Source organism: Phyllobates terribilis, unplaced genomic scaffold (assembly GCF_046119375.1).
Source record: "Phyllobates terribilis strain yellow unplaced genomic scaffold, ASM4611937v1 Scaffold_9__5_contigs__length_417890890, whole genome shotgun sequence".
In the NCBI taxonomy this organism is placed as follows: domain Eukaryota; kingdom Metazoa; phylum Chordata; class Amphibia; order Anura; family Dendrobatidae; genus Phyllobates; species Phyllobates terribilis.
In genome coordinates this window covers 405,597,666-405,617,917 of record NW_027362769.1, presented here as the reverse complement: position 1 = coordinate 405,617,917, position 20,252 = coordinate 405,597,666, and the positions used below count along the sequence as shown (strand labels likewise).

At 48.7% G+C, this 20,252-nt stretch overlaps 1 protein-coding gene across 1 annotated transcript; it reads left to right on the top strand.

Annotated features, from left to right (window-relative positions):
- Positions 1-8,424: 8,424 nt before the first annotated feature.
- Positions 8,425-9,312, top strand: LOC141161454 (taste receptor type 2 member 140-like). Its single transcript, XM_073646264.1, has one exon. It carries the CDS (start codon positions 8,425-8,427, stop codon positions 9,310-9,312), a length of 888 nt encoding a protein of 295 aa, XP_073502365.1.
- Positions 9,313-20,252: the final 10,940 nt, after the last annotated feature.

Sequence of the window (20,252 nt, the reverse complement as noted above, 5' to 3'; positions counted from 1 at the left end):
GGCATCACCAGTTGCATGGATTACAGCGGGAGACATCTCCAGACAGGTGAGTATAAGGATTTATAATTTTATTCTTATTTTTATAGGTGGACACTGCGGGAGCAGACACTACTACTCTAATCATTGTCCCTGCTGGTGCTGATCGCAGCGCCGGCAGGGAACCATGATTAAGGCAGCGTTCAGCGCCTGGTGTTTATGAGCAGCTCTAACTGTACACTGATTCCCAGTGTGCGGTACTTGTTTACACGGACCCATGGACTTGAATGGGTCCGTGTGATCCGTGCTGTCGTCCAAAAACGGACATGTTAGCGCGTGGAGCACACCACACATGGTCAGAGAAAACACACTGAGATGTGCACAGACCCATTCATTTGAATGTGTCTACGTGTGTCAGTGTCTCCGGTATGTGTGGAAACTGTCATCGGATAATATGTCTGGCGAATCCAAACTTCAAAAGATTTACTCATGATGATAGCGACAATACGGATGATGGTTTTGATTAGTGATGAGCGAGCACTAAAATGCTCGGGTGCTCGATGCTCGGGTCGAGCACATTGGAATACTCGGGTGCTCGACCCGAGCAACGAGCCCAATGTAAGTCTAAGGGAAACTCGAGCATTTTTCAGGCAGCTCCCCCCGACGGCAAAATGTATTTCTGCCCGAGTATTTAAAAACGAGAGATGTCTCAAAGAAAAACCCCCACCCCCTATCCGTTTGTAAGAGAAGACATAGAACTGCAGTGCTGGCCCCCACCCTAAGAATTTTTATTATCATCGTAAACCCTCAGTGTATGCAGTGAAGCAACGGCTGCCAAAAATTTGAAGGAACCTTGCAAGAGACGTAGATATGTTGATATGGTGGTAATATGGTGGTTATATGGTGGTGGTGGATGAAGTTGCGGAGAAGGAGGAGGACAAGAGCAAATAGACAAAATCAGGAAGCGTATACCCATGTGTGGGTGTGTAGAGGTGCATGGGAATACACCTCCCAAGAAAAGACACTGGATTTGAGTTTATCGGCCACAAGTATGCACAGCAGATATCATTGACATGGCACTAGTTTGAGCATTAGACTTAGATTAGTTAGCTAAGGAGGAGGAGGACAAGAGCAAATAGACAAAATCAGGAAGCGTATACCCATGTGTGGATGTGTAGAGGTGCATGGGAATACACCTCCCAAGAAAAGACACTGGATTTGAGTTTATCGGTCACAAGTATGCACAGCAGATATCATTGACATGGCGCTAGTTTGAGCATTAGACTTAGATTAGTTAGCTAAGGAGGAGGAGGACAAGAGCAAATAGACAAAATCAGGAAGCGTATACCCATGTGTGGGTGTGTAGAGGTGCATGGGAATACACCTCCCAAGAAAAGACACTGGATTTGAGTTTATCGGCCACAAGTATGCACAGCAGATATCATTGACATGGCACTAGTTTGAGCATTAGACTTAGATTAGTTAGCTAATGCTGCTGCAGCAGGGGGATAATACTTTTCTTTTATTGTGCCCCCGGGCCCCTCTGTACCTGCTGAGCACAGCTATGTCACTCCATCTCTCACAGGCAGCCTGAGGCTGCCGTGGCTGGGACACAGTGCTGATAACGCGGCTCCCCGATCTGCCTGTGTCCGATCTGCCTGTGTCCAATCTGCCAGCGTCTGATCTGCCTGCGTCCGGCCACAAGTATGCAGAGCAGATATCAGTGACATGGCCCTAGTTTGAGCATTAGACTTAGATTAGTTATCTAATGCTGCTGCAGCAGTGGGAGAGTACTTTTCTTTTATTGTGCCCCCGGCCCATCTGTACCTGCTGAGCACAGCTATGTCACTCCATCTCTCACAGGCAGCCTGAGGCTGCCGCGGCAGGGACACAGTGCTGATAACGTGGCTCCCCAATCTGCCTGTATCCGATCTGCCTGCCTCCAATCTGCCTGCATCCAATCTGCCTGTGTCCGATCTGCCTGTGTCCGATCTGCCTGTGTCCAATCTGCCTGTGTCCAATCTGCCTGCGTCCGATCTGCCTGTGTCCGATGTGCCTGCGTCCAATCTGCCTGTGTCCAATCTGACTGTGTCCGATCTGCCTGTGTCCGATGTGCTTGCGTCCGATCTGCCTGTGTCCAATCTGCCTGCGTCCGATCTGCCTGCGTCCGATGTGCCTGTGTCCGATCTGCCTGTGTCCGATCTGCCTGTGTCCAATCTGCCTGTGTCCGATCTGCCTGCGTCCGATCTGCCTGTGTCCAATCTGCCTGTGTCCGATCTGCCTGCGTCCGATCTGCCTGTGTCCAATCTGCCTGTGTCCGATCTGCCTGTGTCCGATGTGCCTGCGTCCGATCTGCCTGTGTCCGATCTGCCTGCGTCTGATCTGCCTGTGTCTGGCCACAAGTATGCAGAGCAGATATCAGTGAGCTGGCACTAGTTTGAGCATTAGACTTAGATTAGTTATCTAATGCTGCTGCAGCAGGGGGATAATACTTTTCTTTTATTGTGCCCCCAGGCCCCTCTGTGGCTGCTGAGCACAGCTATGTCACTCCATCTCTCACAGGCAGCCTGAGGCTGCCGTGGCTGGGACACAGTGCTGATAACGCGGCTCCCCGATCTGCCTGTGTCCGATCTGCCTGCATCCAATCTGCCTGTGTCCGATCTGCCTGTGTCCAATCTGCCTGTGTCCAATCTGCCTGTGTCCGATCTGCCTGTGTCCGATCTGCCTGCGTCCAATCTGCCTGTGTCCGATCTGCCTGCGTCCGATCTGCCTGTGTCCGATCTGCCTGCGTCCGATGTGCCTGTGTCCGATCTGCCTGCGTCCGATGTGCCTGTGTCCGATCTGCCTGTGTCCGATCTGCCTGTGTCCGATCTGCCTGTGTCCAATCTGCCTGTGTCCGATCTGCCTGTGTCCGATCTGCCTGTGTCCAATCTGCCTGTGTCCGATCTGCCTGTGTCCAATCTGCCTGTGTCCGATCTGCCTGTGTCCGATCTGCCTGTGTCCAATCTGCCTGTGTCCGATCTGCCTGCGTCCGATCTGCCTGTGTCCAATCTGCCTGTGTCCGATCTGCCTGCGTCCGATCTGCCTGTGTCCAATCTGCCTGTGTCCGATCTGCCTGTGTCCGATGTGCCTGCGTCCGATCTGCCTGTGTCCGATCTGCCTGCGTCCGATCTGCCTGTGTCCAATCTGCCTGTGTCCGATCTGCCTGCGTCCGATCTGCCTGTGTCCAATCTGCCTGTGTCCGATCTGCCTGCGTCCGATCTGCCTGTGTCCAATCTGCCTGTGTCCGATCTGCCTGTGTCCGATGTGCCTGCGTCCGATCTGCCTGTGTCCGATCTGCCTGCGTCTGATCTGCCTGTGTCCGATCTGCCTGCGTCCGATCTGCCTGTGTCCGGCCACAAGTATGCAGAGCAGATATCAGTGAGCTGGCACTAGTTTGAGCATTAGACTTAGATTAGTTATCTAATGCTGCTGCAGCAGTGGGATAATACTTTTCTTTTATTGTGCCCCCAGGCCCCTCTGTGCCTGCTGAGCACAGCTATGTCACTCCATCTCTCACAGGCAGCCTGAGGCTGCCGCGGCTGTGACACAGTGCTGATAACGCGGCTCCCCGATCTGCCTGTGTCCGATCTGCCTGCATCCAATCTGCCTGTGTCCAATCTGCCTGTGTCCGATCTGCCTGTGTCCGATCTGCCTGTGTCCAATCTGCCTGTGTCCAATCTGCCTGTGTCCGATGTGCCTGCGTCCAATCTGCCTGCGTCCGATCTGCCTGTGTCCGATCTGCCTGCGTCCGATGTGCCTGTGTCCGATCTGCCTGTGTCCGATCTGCCTGTGTCCAATCTGCCTGTGTCCGATCTGCCTGTGTCCGATCTGCCTGTGTCCGATCTGCCTGTGTCCAATCTGCCTGTGTCCGATGTGCCTGCGTCCAATCTGCCTGCGTCCGATCTGCCTGCGTCCGATCTGCCTGCGTCCGATGTGCCTGTGTCCGATCTGCCTGTGTCCGATCTGCCTGTGTCCGATCTGCCTGTGTCCAATCTGCCTGTGTCCGATGTGCCTGCGTCCGATCTGCCTGCGTCCGATCTGCCTGTGTCCGATCTGCCTGCGTCCGATGTGCCTGTGTCCGATCTGCCTGTGTCCAATCTGCCTGTGTCCGATCTGCCTGTGTCCGATGTGCCTGCGTCCAATCTGCCTGCATCCAATCTGCCTGTGTCCGATCTGCCTGCGTCCGATGTGCCTGTGTCCGATGTGCCTGTGTCCGATCTGCCTGCGTCCGATCTGCCTGTGTCCAATCTGCCTGTGTCCGATCTGCCTGTGTCCGATGTGCCTGCGTCCAATCTGCCTGTGTCCGATCTGCCTGTGTCCAATCTGCCTGTGTCCGATCTGCCTGCGTCCGATCTGCCTGTGTCCAATCTGCCTGTGTCCGATCTGCCTGCGTCCGATGTGCCTGCGTCCGATCTGCCTGTGTCCGATCTGCCTGTGTCCGATGTGCCTGTGTCCGATCTGCCTGTGTCCGATCTGCCTGTGTCCAATCTGCCTGTGTCCGATCTGCCTGTGTCCGATGTGCCTGCGTCCAATCTGCCTGTGTCCGATCTGCCTGTGTCCAATCTGCCTGTGTCCGATCTGCCTGTGTCCAATCTGCCTGTGTCCGATCTGCCTGCGTCCGATCTGCCTGTGTCCAATCTGCCTGTGTCCGATCTGCCTGCGTCCGATCTGCCTGTGTCCGGCCACAAGTATGCAGAGCAGATATCAGTGACCTGGCACTAGTTTGAGCATTAGACTTAGATTAGTTAGCTAACGCTGCAGCAGGAGGGGATAATACTTTTCTTTTACTATGCCCCCGGCCCCTCTGTGCCTGCTGAGCACAGCTCTGTCACTCCATCTCTCACAGGCAGCCTGAGGCTGCGGCGGCTGGGACACAGCACACAGGATGATTCGCTCTTTACGCTTCTCTTCGGGGGGCAGTGTAGCAGGGTGGCTGTGTCATCTGGGAGGCGGGGCGTCATGGTGCAGTCAATAAACCCGCCCTAACTGCAGTGGTCGCACAGCTGAGCCGTGACTGGACGCGGGACTGAGCCCTCAAAACAGGACAGTCCCGCCGAATACGGGACGGTTGGGAGCTATGATGTAAAGGTCACAGTGGGAAGGAATGTGAGAGGATGGGGGTATTGTGGGAACTGAAGAGGCAGTGGAGGGAGGACGGGACTGGGGCCTTATTATTATTATACTTATTATACTGTTCAGGGTTGCATGTAGTATGTGCTGTTAGGGGAGGCTGGAGATGGGGAGCTTATTATTCTTACAGTCTGGGTCTTATTACAAATCCCATACAGTAATCATGGCACCAGCTGCATTATATTTAATAATGTCATAGTAAGCATCTTATTATTATTATAAAGTTATTACAGATATCCTGACAGGTGATAGATGGGCCCAAACCGTGTGCAGCAGGTATCAGCCCGGGCTGTACGATCTCAGCAAGGTATGTGTCTCTGGAGGGCGGCGGCTCCTCAAAGAACACCATACCTTTAATAGCTGCCGGACTGAGCCGCACTGTGCACTAGTCGTACAGCAGGGTCCCTGGCGGCTTCTCCCCGCACGCTGACAGTCACGTAGGAAGACGCTTGTCAGTACAGCATTATTGTTTACAGGAGCACCATTAGTGTAGATGCCAGGTGGCAGAAGGTACGGTCACCAGGGGTCCCTCGCTCGGAAGCGGACACCCAGACCTACCACCACTCCTAAATGTATCAGCATACGCCCTCATAGTTGAGCTCTGCGGTAATTTTGGGCAACATGATCTCCCTGCACTACTGCTCTCCGTTTTGTAGACTGGATGTCACTTTAAACCTGCAGTTTACAGAGCGGTGGGGTGATACACTGGCCGAGGCACCGACACACGCACAGGACTTCAGAGTCCCGGCGCATTGACGTCGTGGCGCGGTCCCAGGACTCTGACGTCCTGCGCGTGTGCCAGCATGATGACATCACATTGGTCGACACACGCGTTGCCGTGAACTCGTCAGGATCCTGAAATTGGTGCAGTATATGAAGTTTTTTATTTTAATTAAAACTTGAAGTGTGACTGTGGGGGCATCATAAAGTATGGGCTGGACCCTCATACATTGTAGGGACTATTGTAGAGGACCCTCATATAGTGTGGGGTCCATTATACAGTGTGGAAGCATTATTACCTGGGGGGCACAGTGGAGGCATTATTATGTGGGGGGCACAGTCATGGTATTATTATGTGGGGGCACAGTGGAGGCATTATTATGTGGGGGGCATAGTGGTGGCTTTATTATGTAGGGGGGGCACAGTGGTGGCATTATTATGTGGGGGGAACAGTGGAGGCATTATTATGTAGGGGGCACAGTGGAGGCATTATTATGTAGGGGGCACAGTGGTGGCTTTATTATGTAGGGGGGGCACAGTGGTGGCATTATTATGTGGAGGCACAGTGGTGGCATTATTATGTGGAGGCACAGTGGAGGCATTATTATGTGTGGGGCACAGTGGTGGCATTATTATGTGGGGTGCACAGTGGTGGCATTGTTATGTGGGGGGCACAGTGGAGACATTATTATGTGGGGGGCACAGTGGAGGCATTATTATATATGGGGCACCGTGGTGGCATTATTACGTTGGGGGCACAGTGGAGGCATTATTATGTGAGGGGGCACAGTGGTGGCTTTATTATGTAGGGGGGGCACAGTGGTGGCATTATTATGTGGGGGGGCACAGTGGAGGCATTATTATGTGGGGGCACAGTGGAGGCATTATTATGTGGGGGGCACAGTGGAGGCACTATTATGTGGGGGCACAGTGGTGCCATTATTATGTGGGGGGCACAGTGGTGCAATTATGTGGGGGGCACAGTGGTGCCATTATTATGTGAGGGCACAGTGATGACATTATTATGTGGGGGCACAGTGGAGGCATTGTTATGTGGGGGGCACAGTGGAGGCATTATTATGTGTGGGGCACAGTGGTGGCATTATTATGTGGAGGCATTATTATGTGGGGGGCACAGTGGTGCAATTATTATGTGGGAGGCACAGTTGAGGCATTATTATGTGGGGGACACAATGGACCCATACGGCAGCAGCGGGGGCTCAGTATTGGGGTATCAGCAGGATGAGCAGTTTGTGCAGGTTGGGGATAGATGGGGAAGGGGCTGGATATGTGAGGAGTCATGAGTCTGTGCTGTAATCTCTGCAGTCAAGTCATGGCTGGAAGAAGTTGTATCGGTCTGGGCCACATGGAAAAGATGGGAAAGTGAACTACTCCATCAGAAAGAACATCAGTTTTAAGTCACCATCAATAACTGTAAATCTCCTATATCACCTAGAGCACTGGTATCTACCACTATTTGAGCACCATATGGTGGTAATATCGGTGTTGGCTTTTTATAGAGATTTATTTTCAGTAATAACATGGTCATCTACTGAGGTTCCCCTATGCCCACAATTAGGGTGCTCTGCTATAGTTGTAATCAGGGTTACATAGTTAGGGGCCCACTCAGATGTTTCGCCCCCCTGAGCTAAACCCCTAGCTACACCTCTGACTGTGAGGCAGGTAGTATGAACATCATTTCACCCTCACGCTATGTATGAGCTCCCTCGCTGCCATGACCGGATGTCCGTGTCCTCATTTCCGTTGATCGTCCTCAGGCAGCAGAGGAGCCGGATCTGGAGCGCCGTAGTGATTTCTTCCTGTCTCTGCCATTCAGCTGCTGACGTGGATGGAGTCTTCCAGGAGGATTACACTTGTGTTCTATCGCAGAACTGTAATGATTTAATGATTAGAAGACTTTGAGCTTTTCTGTTCTGTCCAAGGATGGACATTGATGTGGTCAACGCTGCTACATAAAGATGTTGTATATCAGACAAGTCATAGTAATTAAATCAACTTTGGACACTTGACTTCTAGAAGTGACGTCCCAGTGGATGGCACGTGACAAAACTACCATAGGGGGCGGTAACAGAGGTAATGTAAGTGGGAATGTCTCTGATTCCTGCATCTCAGGACCATGAAGCTCTGAGCCTGAAGGTTCATTCACACAACCGTATTTTATTCAATGCAGATGAGCAATTTTTTCACTCATCGAATCTGCATGTGAAAAAAAATTTCAGCGATCACTAGTTTCTTTCGTAGATCAGATGAGAGTCGCCCCTTCAAGTCTATGGGTGCGCGAAAAAAATTGTCCCACTTTTCTGGATGAAACGCTGACCAGTCTTTTTATACCCCCGTGAGAACCTACTCTCATGCAGATGGAGAAGAGCTCAGTGTTTTGTCTCTTGTCTCATTTTCTCCACCGGAATAACTCATTCCTCCATGAATCTGACATGCTGACATTTGCATGGCTCACGTCTTGCACTCGCATTTCCAGTAGCAATTATTCTTCTAGGGTGTCTCAACTCCTCAGTGAGACAGAGACATCCAGCCAGTATGGTGACTGCCCTCAACATCTTCCTGCTGCTCGTAGTCATCATCTCAGGAATCATTCTCTGCTCCTCCATAGTCATCGTCTATATCTTTGAGTGGAAGAAGAATCAACAAATCAGTGTTCATGATAAGATCTTTATCTACTCGGCCATCACAAACCTTCTGCTCCAGTTTTCCACCTCCTTGAATAGTCTTATAAATACCTTCTGGTTTTACCAGGTGATGAGTAAACCAGGATCTATGCTGGTGCTTTTCTTTAATTTCTTCTTTATCTATGACAATATCTGGCACACGGCTTGGCTATCTATTCACTATTGCCTGAAACTGGTGAACTCTTCCCATCGTGTCCTCCTTCAGATGAAGAAGAGGTTGTCCACTTCCATCATACCACTGCTGCTAGTGACATCTGCTGTGATGGTCCTCATTAACCTTCCATATATTTGGACTGTGAGAATCAAATTTCTTCTAAATGAGACAAACAGTTTCAAGAGGAGTTACGTCATTCACCGAGACAACATGGTCATCATCTGTAACATATCCATCGGCTGCTGTCTACCATTTCTGGTGACTGTCACTTGTATCGGGCTCAGTGTGAGGTCTCTGGTGAGACACATGTGGAAGATGAGAAGCAATACTTCCCATTTCAGCTCTTCTCCCCAGCTCCAGGGTCACTTCCGAGCCGCCATGACCATGATCCTACAACTGCTCTTGAATTTATTCCTGTATCTTTGTGTCATCGGTGTGTATATATCTTCATTTTACCCTGGTACATTTTGGGAAGTCTTTTTTTGGTCTTCCATCCTGTGTTATCCGTCTGCTCAAACTATCACATTGATCCTGGGAAATCCGAAATTAAAAAAGAGATTATTTGGTCAAAAAGTCAAGAAATAGCTTTTGTCTCCAGTCCTTCTTCTCGAGGTGGTGGCTGAGCTGAGCCTCCGGTCCTTACACGTCAATCTTGTTTCCTTTGTTCTCCTTAAAGTTCCTTCTCAGGGAACATTTTCCTTGTAATTCCAGAATTGCTCGTTGGCCTCCATAACTGCGGATGTATTTGTCAATATAAGATTGGAATATGATGAACTGCGATATTTGGCATTTGGAAAATACGACCCTCAGAAGATCTATTATTGCATTTTTTTTGGTGTTTTGTGGTAAAGGAAACATAGAAAATGGCAAGATTTTACTAAAAGTTTTATTATAAACAAATATCTTTATATGATTATTCACGCTGGAGCACATTATAGGCTGACGAATACTAGCGTTCAGCTTTACTCTGTAGAGTAGACTCATAGAGTCATCTCATTATCATTAGAGGGCGAGAATCATCAGAGTCATCTCGTTACTGTTAGAAGGCGGGGTCATCAGTCATCATTATCATTAGAAGGCGGGGTCATCAGTCATATCATTATCATTAGAAGGCGGGGTCATCAGTCATATCATTAGAAGGTGGGGTCATCAGTCATATCATTATCATTAGAAGGTGGGGTCAGCAGTCATATCATTATCATTAGAAGGCGGGGTCATCAGTCATATCATTAGAAGGCGGGGTCATCAGTCATATCATTATCATTAGAAGGTGGGGTCAGCAGTCATATCATTATCATTAGAAGGCGGGGTCAGCAGTCATATCATTATCATTAGAAGGCGGGGTCATCAGTCATATCATTAGAAGGTGGGGTCAGCAGTCATATCATTATCATTAGAAGGCGGGGTCAGCAGTGGTCTCACTACTACTACAGGGTAGGGTTATCAGTTAATTCATTATCATTAGAAGGCGGGGTCATCAGTCATATCATTAGAAGGCGGGGTCATCAGTCATATCATTATCATTAGAAGGTGGGGTCAGCAGTCATATCATTATCATTAGAAGGCGGGGTCAGCAGTCATATCATTATCATTAGAAGGCGGGGTCATCAGTCATATCATTAGAAGGTGGGGTCAGCAGTCATATCATTATCATTAGAAGGCGGGGTCAGCAGTGGTCTCACTACTACTACAGGGTAGGGTTATCAGTTAATTCATTATCATTATAAGGCGCAGTCATCAGTCATCTCATTATCATTAGAGGGCGAGAATCATCAGAGTCATCTCATTACTGTTAGAAGGCAGGGTCATCAGTCATATCATTATCATATTATCATTAGAGGGTGTTCAGCAGTGATCTCACTGCTACTACAGGGTGGGGTCATCAGATAATTCATTATCATTGTAAGGTGCAGTCATCAGTCAACTCATTATCATTAGAGGGTGAAAACTCCTATCACAGTTACTTATGATAATTACACAGACATTCAAACTTCCAGTATGATGTTACTACACGGACTGTATCACATATATAAGCAGAGATATCGCATTATGAAAAGAGAGCGGGGTCAGCAGGGTCATCTCATTATCATTAGAGGGAAGGGTCAGCAGTGATCTCATTATTATTACAGGGTGGGGTCATCAGTTAAATCATTATCATTAGATGGCGCAATCATTAGTCAACTGATTATCATTAGAGGGTGAAAACTACTATCACAGTCACTTATGATAATTACACAGGCATTCAAACTTCCTGTATGATGTTACTACATGGATCGTACCACACATGTCAGCAGAGTCATCTCATTATCATTAGAGGGTAGGGTCAGCAGAGTCATCTCATTATCATTAGAGGGTAGGGTCATCTCATTATCATTATAGGGCAGGGTCATCTCATCATTAGAGGGAAGGGTCAGCAGGGTCATCGCATTATCATTGGAGGGCAGGGTCAGCAGGGTCATCTCATTATCATTAGAGGGTAGGGTCAGCAGAGTCATCTCATTATGATTAGAGGGTAGGGTCATCGCATTATCATTATAGGGCAGGGTCATCTCATTATCATTAGAGGGCAGGGTCAGCAGGGTCATCTCATTATCATTAGAGGGTAGGGTCAGCAGAGTCATCTCATTATGATTAGAGGGTAGGGTCATCGCATTATCATTATAGGGCAGGGTCATCTCATTATCATTGGAGGGCAGGTTCAGCAGAGTCATCTCATTATCATTATGTCATAAAATCACCAGCACATAAAGAAAATATCATTTAATGTTCCTGGACACGGATCTTTGCTTCCAAGATAAATTTTTAGTATAACAAACATCCTGTGAAGTTATATGGTGGTTTGTTTAATGGTGCAGCCTCATCTGGGACATTGTAGGGTAATTTAAGGGCCCCAATAGGAATGAATGGAGAGATTGGTGCACGTGCGGTCTCGTTTCCATCTCTTACAGTGGATGACGGGCCCCTGTTCTAGAGATAGATGTGAGTTATGGCGACTGGACCGGCATCTATTGGACATTTGTGGCTCAGAGGGGTAAACGCCTTTAATGTTATTCTGGGTACTTTAGCCTGAGACATTAAATAAAGATTTTAATTTCTGAGTCCGTCCTGTCCACCCATTCTGCCCCCTCTTCCCATAGCAGGACTTCACCCACCAATAATCCTATCCTATTACAGTTTGTTCATTCCTCAACAACCATACTTCCAAATTTACAGTTCTTAAAATAGAAGACAATATGGAGGACCAGACCTGGATTAGGAGCAATGTGTGAATAGTCCTCTCGTCTTCTCCCAGCAAAAAGTGAGAACTGGACTGGAGAAAATCTCACACTGGGTCAATCATTTTTCTGTCTAAATTTAACAAATTAAAGTCAGATTTTATGAATCTGTAGATTGGGATCATGAGATCAGTGAGAAAAGTCATCATCTTGGATAGAAATTACTACCACCTAAACTTCAGAGTCTTTACAAATCCATGGGAATACAATGGTGACTAATGGGGTAGGACTAAACAATATTCAAATTTGACCATTTCTTCAAGAAGAAAGTCAACAATTGGTGTAAATTCTGAAGAAGTATTATTGCATACTTTCTATATTTTACTCATCTCTCTGCAGTCCGATCTTCTGTCCACCACCACCGATTAGAAGCCATCTTAAATTTAGGTTTCACCATCCCGTGTTCTCTCTGTTGTGCTAGCAACCCCACAATGATTTAGATCAGTGTCACTCGATCAGGTAAATCAGTACCATGCAATCATGCTGGGAAAGATAGTGCCATTCATTTTCCCTTAATACTATTAACTAGTGGAGAATCTTTATGGTACAAGTCCATGTAATGACATCATACATGAAGTTCTAAGGACTGTGTAATCATCATCAGTAACTGTTATAGGAGTTTATTTCCCCCCTTGTGAAAAGCCTGTGTGATACATCATCAGCAATGTTGATATGAGTTAGCTCCCACTGTATGGTACAGTTCACGTACTGGCGTCATTCAGGATATTTAGGATTCTTTCTAATCATCATCAGAGACTGTGATAGATGTTTATGATCATTAATAGTAACTGAGAAGGGATTTTGTGTTACCTCTGTCGAGAATCTAAGAAAAAGTTAGTGTAATAACATCATTAGGAAGTTCTGTATAATGTCCTAATATATCCACAGGACACTGTCTCGTATAGAGAAAGTGCTAGATTCAGACTATTACTTTGCACCTGCCGCAGTGTATCAGATCTGACGAAGTGGTGGAACTTTCATTAAATACAAGCTAAGAAGTTGACATCTAGGACCCCTCTATAAACATGGAGAACCTCAACTTTCAGACTGAGTTTCTCTCTATTTTTCTCTTTAATTTCCCCATTACCAAATTTAGATGAAAATCGTTGGAAATCTCTTATTCCAAATCATATATCAGGTTTTCACGAGCAGCAAATTCCATCTTCTACTTCTTACTATATTAACATAAATGGTGAAACTGGAGCTTCTGTACATTTGCATCAGTCATGTAATCTATCCACTGCAGCCAACGCCATTTATCATCATTACACTTCCCAAAGCAGAATAGCCGCCTCACGGAGGACAGCGCCTCTCCCAGAGCGGCCATCCCGCTATTTCTTCTACATTCTTAATTGCTCCTGCAAGCAGATTTTTGGCATAGGTCACTTATTCTGCCCAAATTGTCACATTTTTGGATTGTTGTACAATAAACAGAACAATATCTTGTAATTTGAAGAGAGTGCTGAGTTTTTTTTCTATAGTAAGGACGGTCTTAGCCTGACTTTGGACTGGAGTGCCGTGTTTCTTTGTCTACCTCACGTAAGGATTGACCACGTATGATGGGAATGTGGAAGTCTCTTGACTTACAATATCTTGTAATTTGAAGAGAGTGCTGAGTTCTTATTCTATAGTAAGGACGGTCTTAGCCTGACTTTGGACTGGAGTGCCGTGTTTCTTTGTCTACCTCATGTAAGGATTGACCACGTATGATGGGAATGTGGAAGTCTCTTGACTTACAATATCTTGTAATTTGAAGAGAGTGCTGAGATCTTATTCTTTAGTAAGGATGGTCTTAGCCTGACTTTGGACTGGAGTGCAGTGTTTCTTTGTCTACCTCATGTAAGGATTGACCACGTATGATGGGAATGTGGAAGTCTCTTGACTTCCAATATCTTGTAATTTGAAGAAAGTGCTGAGTTCTTTTTCTATAGTAAGGACGGTCTTAGCCTGACTTTGGACTGGAGTGCCATGTTTCTTTGTCTACCTCATGTAAGGATTGACCACATATGATGGGAATGTGGAAGTCTCTAGATTTATTCCAGATCGTCACTGTGGTCATCACATTGGTCTCGGGCACCAGTCTCAGCTCCTCCATAATCATCATCTACGGCATATTTTTGATTGGAAGGAGAAGAGACAACTCAATGTTTGTGATTGGATCTTTGTGACGCGCCCCCTGGGGCCGTGGGGTACTCGGTAGCTGGGCCGGTACTTTTTGGGGTAGTCACGGTGGCAGTGACCCGGTCTGTGGCCCAGGTCGGTCAATAAAGAAAAGTCAATTGGGGAATATTGTTTTTGGGAATAATGATTCGTGACGCCACCCGTGGTATGCGGCTATAGGTGGCCGCCGCTGCTATTCAGATCCACTGGGGCTGTTGGTGACACAGCAAAGATGGTTCAGCTCTCCACGGGTAGAGCTAGGCCTCAGGGCAGTTAAATAAATGACTTGAGATGTTGGTGTTGTGGTGCAAGGCAGGTAATGCAGCAATTAAGTAAAGGACACAGTGGGGTGCAGTCTTCAAGTGTTTACTCACAGTTGTTATGGAGTTTCAGGTTACAATGGCCAGATTATAACAGCCCACCGAGTCTTGTGTCCTCCGGGGAAGTGATCCAGCCAACTCTCAGATAAGTTGGGTGCACTTGAACGTAACCCCTTTCTTATGTACCTTTCCTGGTCATCTCTCTGCGCTGGCTCTCATCCTCCTGCCCTGCACCTCACACACAATGTCCCGAGCCAGTGACCGCGGGCCTTGTTGGGCGACGTCCTTTCTGTCCCCTTTGTCCTATGTGGCCACCTTTTCAGCGAATGTGTGTGGATTTTGGCTATGGCACATGAAGATAAAGCAACCTCCGGTTTGCTATCTGAGCCTTGCAGTCCTCCACTAGTCTGGGGCCGGTCCCCTAATGCAGCCTGATCCCTTCACGGTCAGTGTGAGCTCGGGCCCACGGGTGGACTCCGCACTTCCCGTGCCCCTAGGATCCTTTCTCCCACTGGAGAATTTCTCACTACTCCGGTGTTCTCTCCTCACTCTCCTACTGGGCCTCTCTGACTGGGCCCTACTCCTCCATGGTCCTCACTCACTGAACTCCTGCTCCAAGGACTGGAACCAGGAATGGACCCCTCTAGATGTTTCTACCCTTTTATACTCTTCTTTCAGTGCTCCCCTAAACTACTTCCTCCACCCACCTCCTCTACTTAGTTCCACCTTCCAAACAGGGACCGGGTCTCTGCTCTCCCTTAGCAGCTATCTGGACCCTCCCTCATGGAGTGGTGTAGTGTTGGATGTGAGTGGTTGGGTCCCATGTAGTGCTCCCTCCTTACCTGAGAGTGGCGTACCACACCTCTGGCTGAGATGCAGTACCTCTGTGGCAACTGGACCCGCAGGGGCACCACATTTGCCTTCATGGCTCACACCACCTTTCTCCAACAGTCATCCATCACCATCAGCAACCTTAGATATACCTTCTGGTGTCAACAGCGGACCATTATACCCAGCTTTTTCCTTTGGTATTGTGTCATCATTCTCTGGTTTATCTATGACAATATCTGGCACTTATCTTGGCTGTCGATTCTCTATTGTCTGAAGCTGGTGCGCTCTTCTCTCAGCGTAGTCATTCTGTTGAGGCATAGGTTCTGTTGAGGCATAGGTTGTCCTCTTCGGTGACACCTCTGCTCATCTCAGTGTCTGCTGCTTCCTTCCTCATTAACCTTCCATATATTTGGACAATGACTAGTGATGAGCGAGCATGCTCACTACTGGTCGGTGCTCTCCCGAGCATCACACTGCTCGAGATGCTCGGCGCTCGCCGAGTATTTTTGGGTTGCTCGGGTGGGAACTTGGGTCCCCTCCCTGCATGTTTGGCGCTCTTTACAGAGCCAATGAACATGCAGGGATTGCCTGCCACTCACTGTAATTCCGTAGCCATGTTGGTTGTGGCATTGCAGTGATTGGCTGGCCGCACAGCGTCATCAGGTCTATATCAGACCTGGCGCCGCCATGCTCGTCACAGTCACTCCGGATCAGACAGTGTAGGGAGAGCTGCTGCTGTGTCAGGGAGAGATTTGCTTGTGTATTAGGTAGTGTAGGGAGAAAAACCGTACATTACACATATCCATCTTAACAAACAGTCCTTCTGAGGACTAATCCATCTGCAGAGATATCAGGCAGGCAGGGTATATAGGCTGGCAGGGTATATAGCAGACTGCAGTGCATATAGCACAAGAGGCTCCATTCCAGTTCTGTCTGCTGCTGTTAGATATTTCTATACAAAGGCCCAGGTCTCAGGGGCCAGGAATAATTTTCTTTCGATCTTAATCCTCATTATTTGCTTAAAAAGCAATCCAGAGAATACAGTTTTTTTTGCGCCATTTGCTTGTTGGCACTGCAGAATACAGCCAGGTCCTTTCTATATTACAGCGCTAAAAATCCAGCTATTTAAAACTGTGGTTTGTCCGTCACACGGATCACATATAATTGCGCTGAAAATACTGCCATTTCTGGCCTCCATTAAAAATTTCCTTCAGTGTGTCAGTGAAGCAATTCACCGCAGTTTGCTGTTCAAACTACTTACCTACAGGCCAGGTGTTTAAAACTGTGTTTTCTCCGTCACACGGATCACATATAAGTTCGCTCCAAACTCAGTCATTTGTAGTGAGCGTGGAAAATACTGTCCTCCATTTAAAATGGGCAAGGTACGTGGCAAGGGACGGGGAACTGGACGTGATGGTGATGGTGCATGCAGAGGCCGAGGACAAGGCCGTGGGCAAGCCGAAATTGTGCCACAATAAACACCCACATCTTCTCGCCTGACCTTCCTGTCCCAATTTCTAGGGGACCCCAGCACACCACTATTGTACCCAGAGCAGTGTCAGTGTCAAAAGGTTGTTGGTTGGATAGCGGATAATGCTTCCAGTCACTTAGCCACCACCACCACCACCCTGTCTTCCACACGGTCAAGTCTCAGTAGCCGTGAGTCTGGACCGCATATTCCTCAACCTGATCCTCCTTCCTTCCATCATATCCAGAGACAACTGATCCCACACTTGGACACTCTGAAGAGCTGTTCACTTTTCCATTCATAGATTCGGGCTTCTCGCCCGCCCACTTGAAGCGGGGCAAGAGGAGATCGCGCGTAGCGATGTCCAAATATTTGAGCAGCCACGGTCACACGAAGGCGACAGTGGAAAAGTGTCACAAGAGGTGGACGATGATGAGACACAATTGCCAGAAAGTCAGGAGGAGGACCAGGATGCGGAGATGAAAGACGAGGTGGTGGATGATATAGTAACTGACCCAACCTGGCAGGAGGACATGCAGAGTGAGGACAGCAGCACACAGGGGGAGGGAGGCAGAGCACCCCAACAGGCAGGAAGAAGCAGTGTGGTGGCCGCAGACAGAAGGCAGGCAACCGTTCCCCGTAACACCAACACGAAGGAAGTTGCCAGTACAACTGTTAGGTCTTCCCGAGTCTAGTTGTTTTTTAAAGACTCTGCCGATAACCCCAAAAAGGCCATTTGCACCACCTGCCAGGCCAGCATCAGCAGGGGTGGCAAAATGACCAGCCTGACCACCACCAGCATGATCAGGCACATGGCAGGAAAGCACCCGACTTTGTGGGCCGAACCCCAGTGTCCAGATACAGTGTCTGCGGGTGGCACCATTGCTTCTTCTGCTGTTGTGCATGCAAGCCAATCCCCTGTCCATGGTGCATGCGAAGACGCCTCCTGCCCTGTACCTGTCGCTGCGCACTCTCAAGTAGCAGCATCAGGAAGCACGTCCAGCGTTCAGTTGTCCATACCCCAGTCCTTGGAACGCAAGCGCAAATATGTAGCCAACGCCCCACAGGCCACACTACTAAATTTTCACATTTCACGACTGCTTGTGCTCGAAATGTTTCCTTTTAGGCTCGTGGAGACGGAAGCATTCCGCAACCTGATGGCGGAGGCCGTCCCTCGGTACTCGGTCCCCAGCCGCCACTATTTCTCCTGGTGTGCCATCCCCGCATTGCACAAGCACGTGTCCCAAAACATTAGCCGTGCTCTCAACAATGCAGTTACTGGTAAAGTCCACCTAACCACAGACACGTGGACAAGTGCTTGTGGGCAGGGAGGGTACATCTCGCTGACGGCACACTGGGTTAACATAGTGGAAGCCGGGATCCAGTCGGACCTTGGGACGGAACACGTCCTCCCGACGCCAAGGATTGCGGGCCCTAGGTCAATCAGGGTTGCCCCCATGGTCTACAGCTCCTGCACCTCATCCTCCTCAGCCTCCTCCTCCTCTTCAGCCTCCATCTCCGAAATGACCACATCAGTCACAAACTGGAAGCACTGCAGCACTGCCTCGGCCAAGCGGCAGTAGGCTGTGCTGAAGATAATATGCTTAGGTGAAAAACCGCACAATGCTGAAGAGTTGTAGACAGCTCTGAAAGAGCAGGCAGATCTGTGGCTCACATCGCTGAACCTACAGCCAGGCATGGTCGTGTGTGACAATGGCCGGAACCTGGTGGCGGCTCTGAGGCGAGGCGAGCTCACACACGTACCATGCCTGGCCCATGTGCTTAACCTCATGGTTCAGCGGTTTCTCAAATCCTACCCGGAGCTGCCGGATCTGCTTGTTAAAGTATGCCGCCTGTGTGCCCATTTTAGAAAGTCAGCTACAGCTTCTGCCGCCCTTGCAGTGTTTCAGCAGCGTTTGCAGCTTCCGGCTCACAGACTGGTGTGTGATGTCCCCACGCATTGGATCTCTACACTGCAGATGTTGGGAAGGATTTGTGAGCAGAAGAGAGCAGTTGCTGAGTACCAGCATCAACAAGGCCATCGGTATTCAGTTCAGACTCCACACATAAGACCTCAGGAGTGGACATGGATGTCAGACATATGTACCATCCTCCAAAACTTTGAGGACTCCACCAAGATGGTGAGCGGCGATGACCCCATAATTAGTGTCACCATCCCGCTTCTCTGTCTCCTGAAACGCTCTCTGCTCACAATCAAAGAGGATGCATTGCAGGTGGAGCACGATGAGATGGAGCAAGGAACCATACAGGGTGATTACATATAGCCCAGCCTCATCTCATCCCAACGTGGATTGGGTGACAATGAGGAAGAGGAGGGGGCGGAGGAGGAAGAACAGGAGCTAGTTTCATGCACTATAGACGGTACTACCAGCACAGCTGTCATACCATCTGTTCAGCGTGGATGGCCAGAGGACAGAGAGGTGGAGGAGGAGGAGAGCATGATCAGTCATCCTCTTGGTGAGGACACGGAAGTCTAGCCTGTTAGTATTCTGGCACGCATGGCTGAGTTTATGTTACGCTGCCTTTCCCATGACCCTCGCGTTCTCAAAATTTTGGGTGACAGTCATTACTGGTTGGTGACACTTCTAGACCCACGCTACAAGGAGAACTTTATATTTCTTATTCCTGAGGCGGGCAGGTCTACAAAAATGGGCCAGTACCAGAAGGCCCTTGTTGCGGAACTATTAAAAAAATTGCCATCTGAAAACGCTGGCGGCAGAGGGCACACTTCGTTGGACAACCAAGGAGTACAGACGAGAGAGACACAACTTCAATCCAGCAGAGGCAGGGGAACACTGTCAATGTTCTGGGACCGTTTGATCAGACCCTCCCATCGCACAGGCCCTGAGGCGCTGGGTACTCTCAAAAGGAGTGCAAAGTTTGGGAAGATGCTGAGGGAGTACTTTGCCGACCGTACCAACGTCCTCCGTGATTCCTCTGTGCCTTATAATTATTGGGTATCCAAGCTGGATACGTGGAATGAACTGGCTCTCTACGCCTTGGAGGTCCTGGCCTGACCTGCCGCCAGCGTTTTATCAGAGCGGGTTTTTAGTGCTGCTGGTGGAATTATAACTGATAAGCGCATCCGCCTGTCAACTGAAAATGCTGACAGGCTGACTCTTATAAAAATGAACAAGGGCTGGATTGGACCAGACTTCTCAACACCACCGAATTACAGCAGAGTAACATAAACTCAAATCCAGTGTCTTTTCTTGGGAGGTGTATTCCCATGCACCTTTTCACACCCACACATGGGTATACGCTTCCTGATTTTGGCTATTTGCTCTTGTACTCCTCCTCCTCATCCTCCACCACCATATCACCAGGGTGACCGTGGTCCGTGATGCAACACCCACATAATTTTTTTAAAGGGTGTTTATGATGCCCGTGAAAAAATTTTTTTATACAGTATGTTCATGTATGCCCCCCAGGGGTAAATGTTTGTCAGCC

Excerpts from the sequence above, each read along its gene's own strand:
- LOC141161454 (XM_073646264.1), top strand. The coding sequence starts at position 8,425 with ATGGTGACTGCCCTCAACATCTTCCTGCTGCTCGTAGTCATCATCTCA.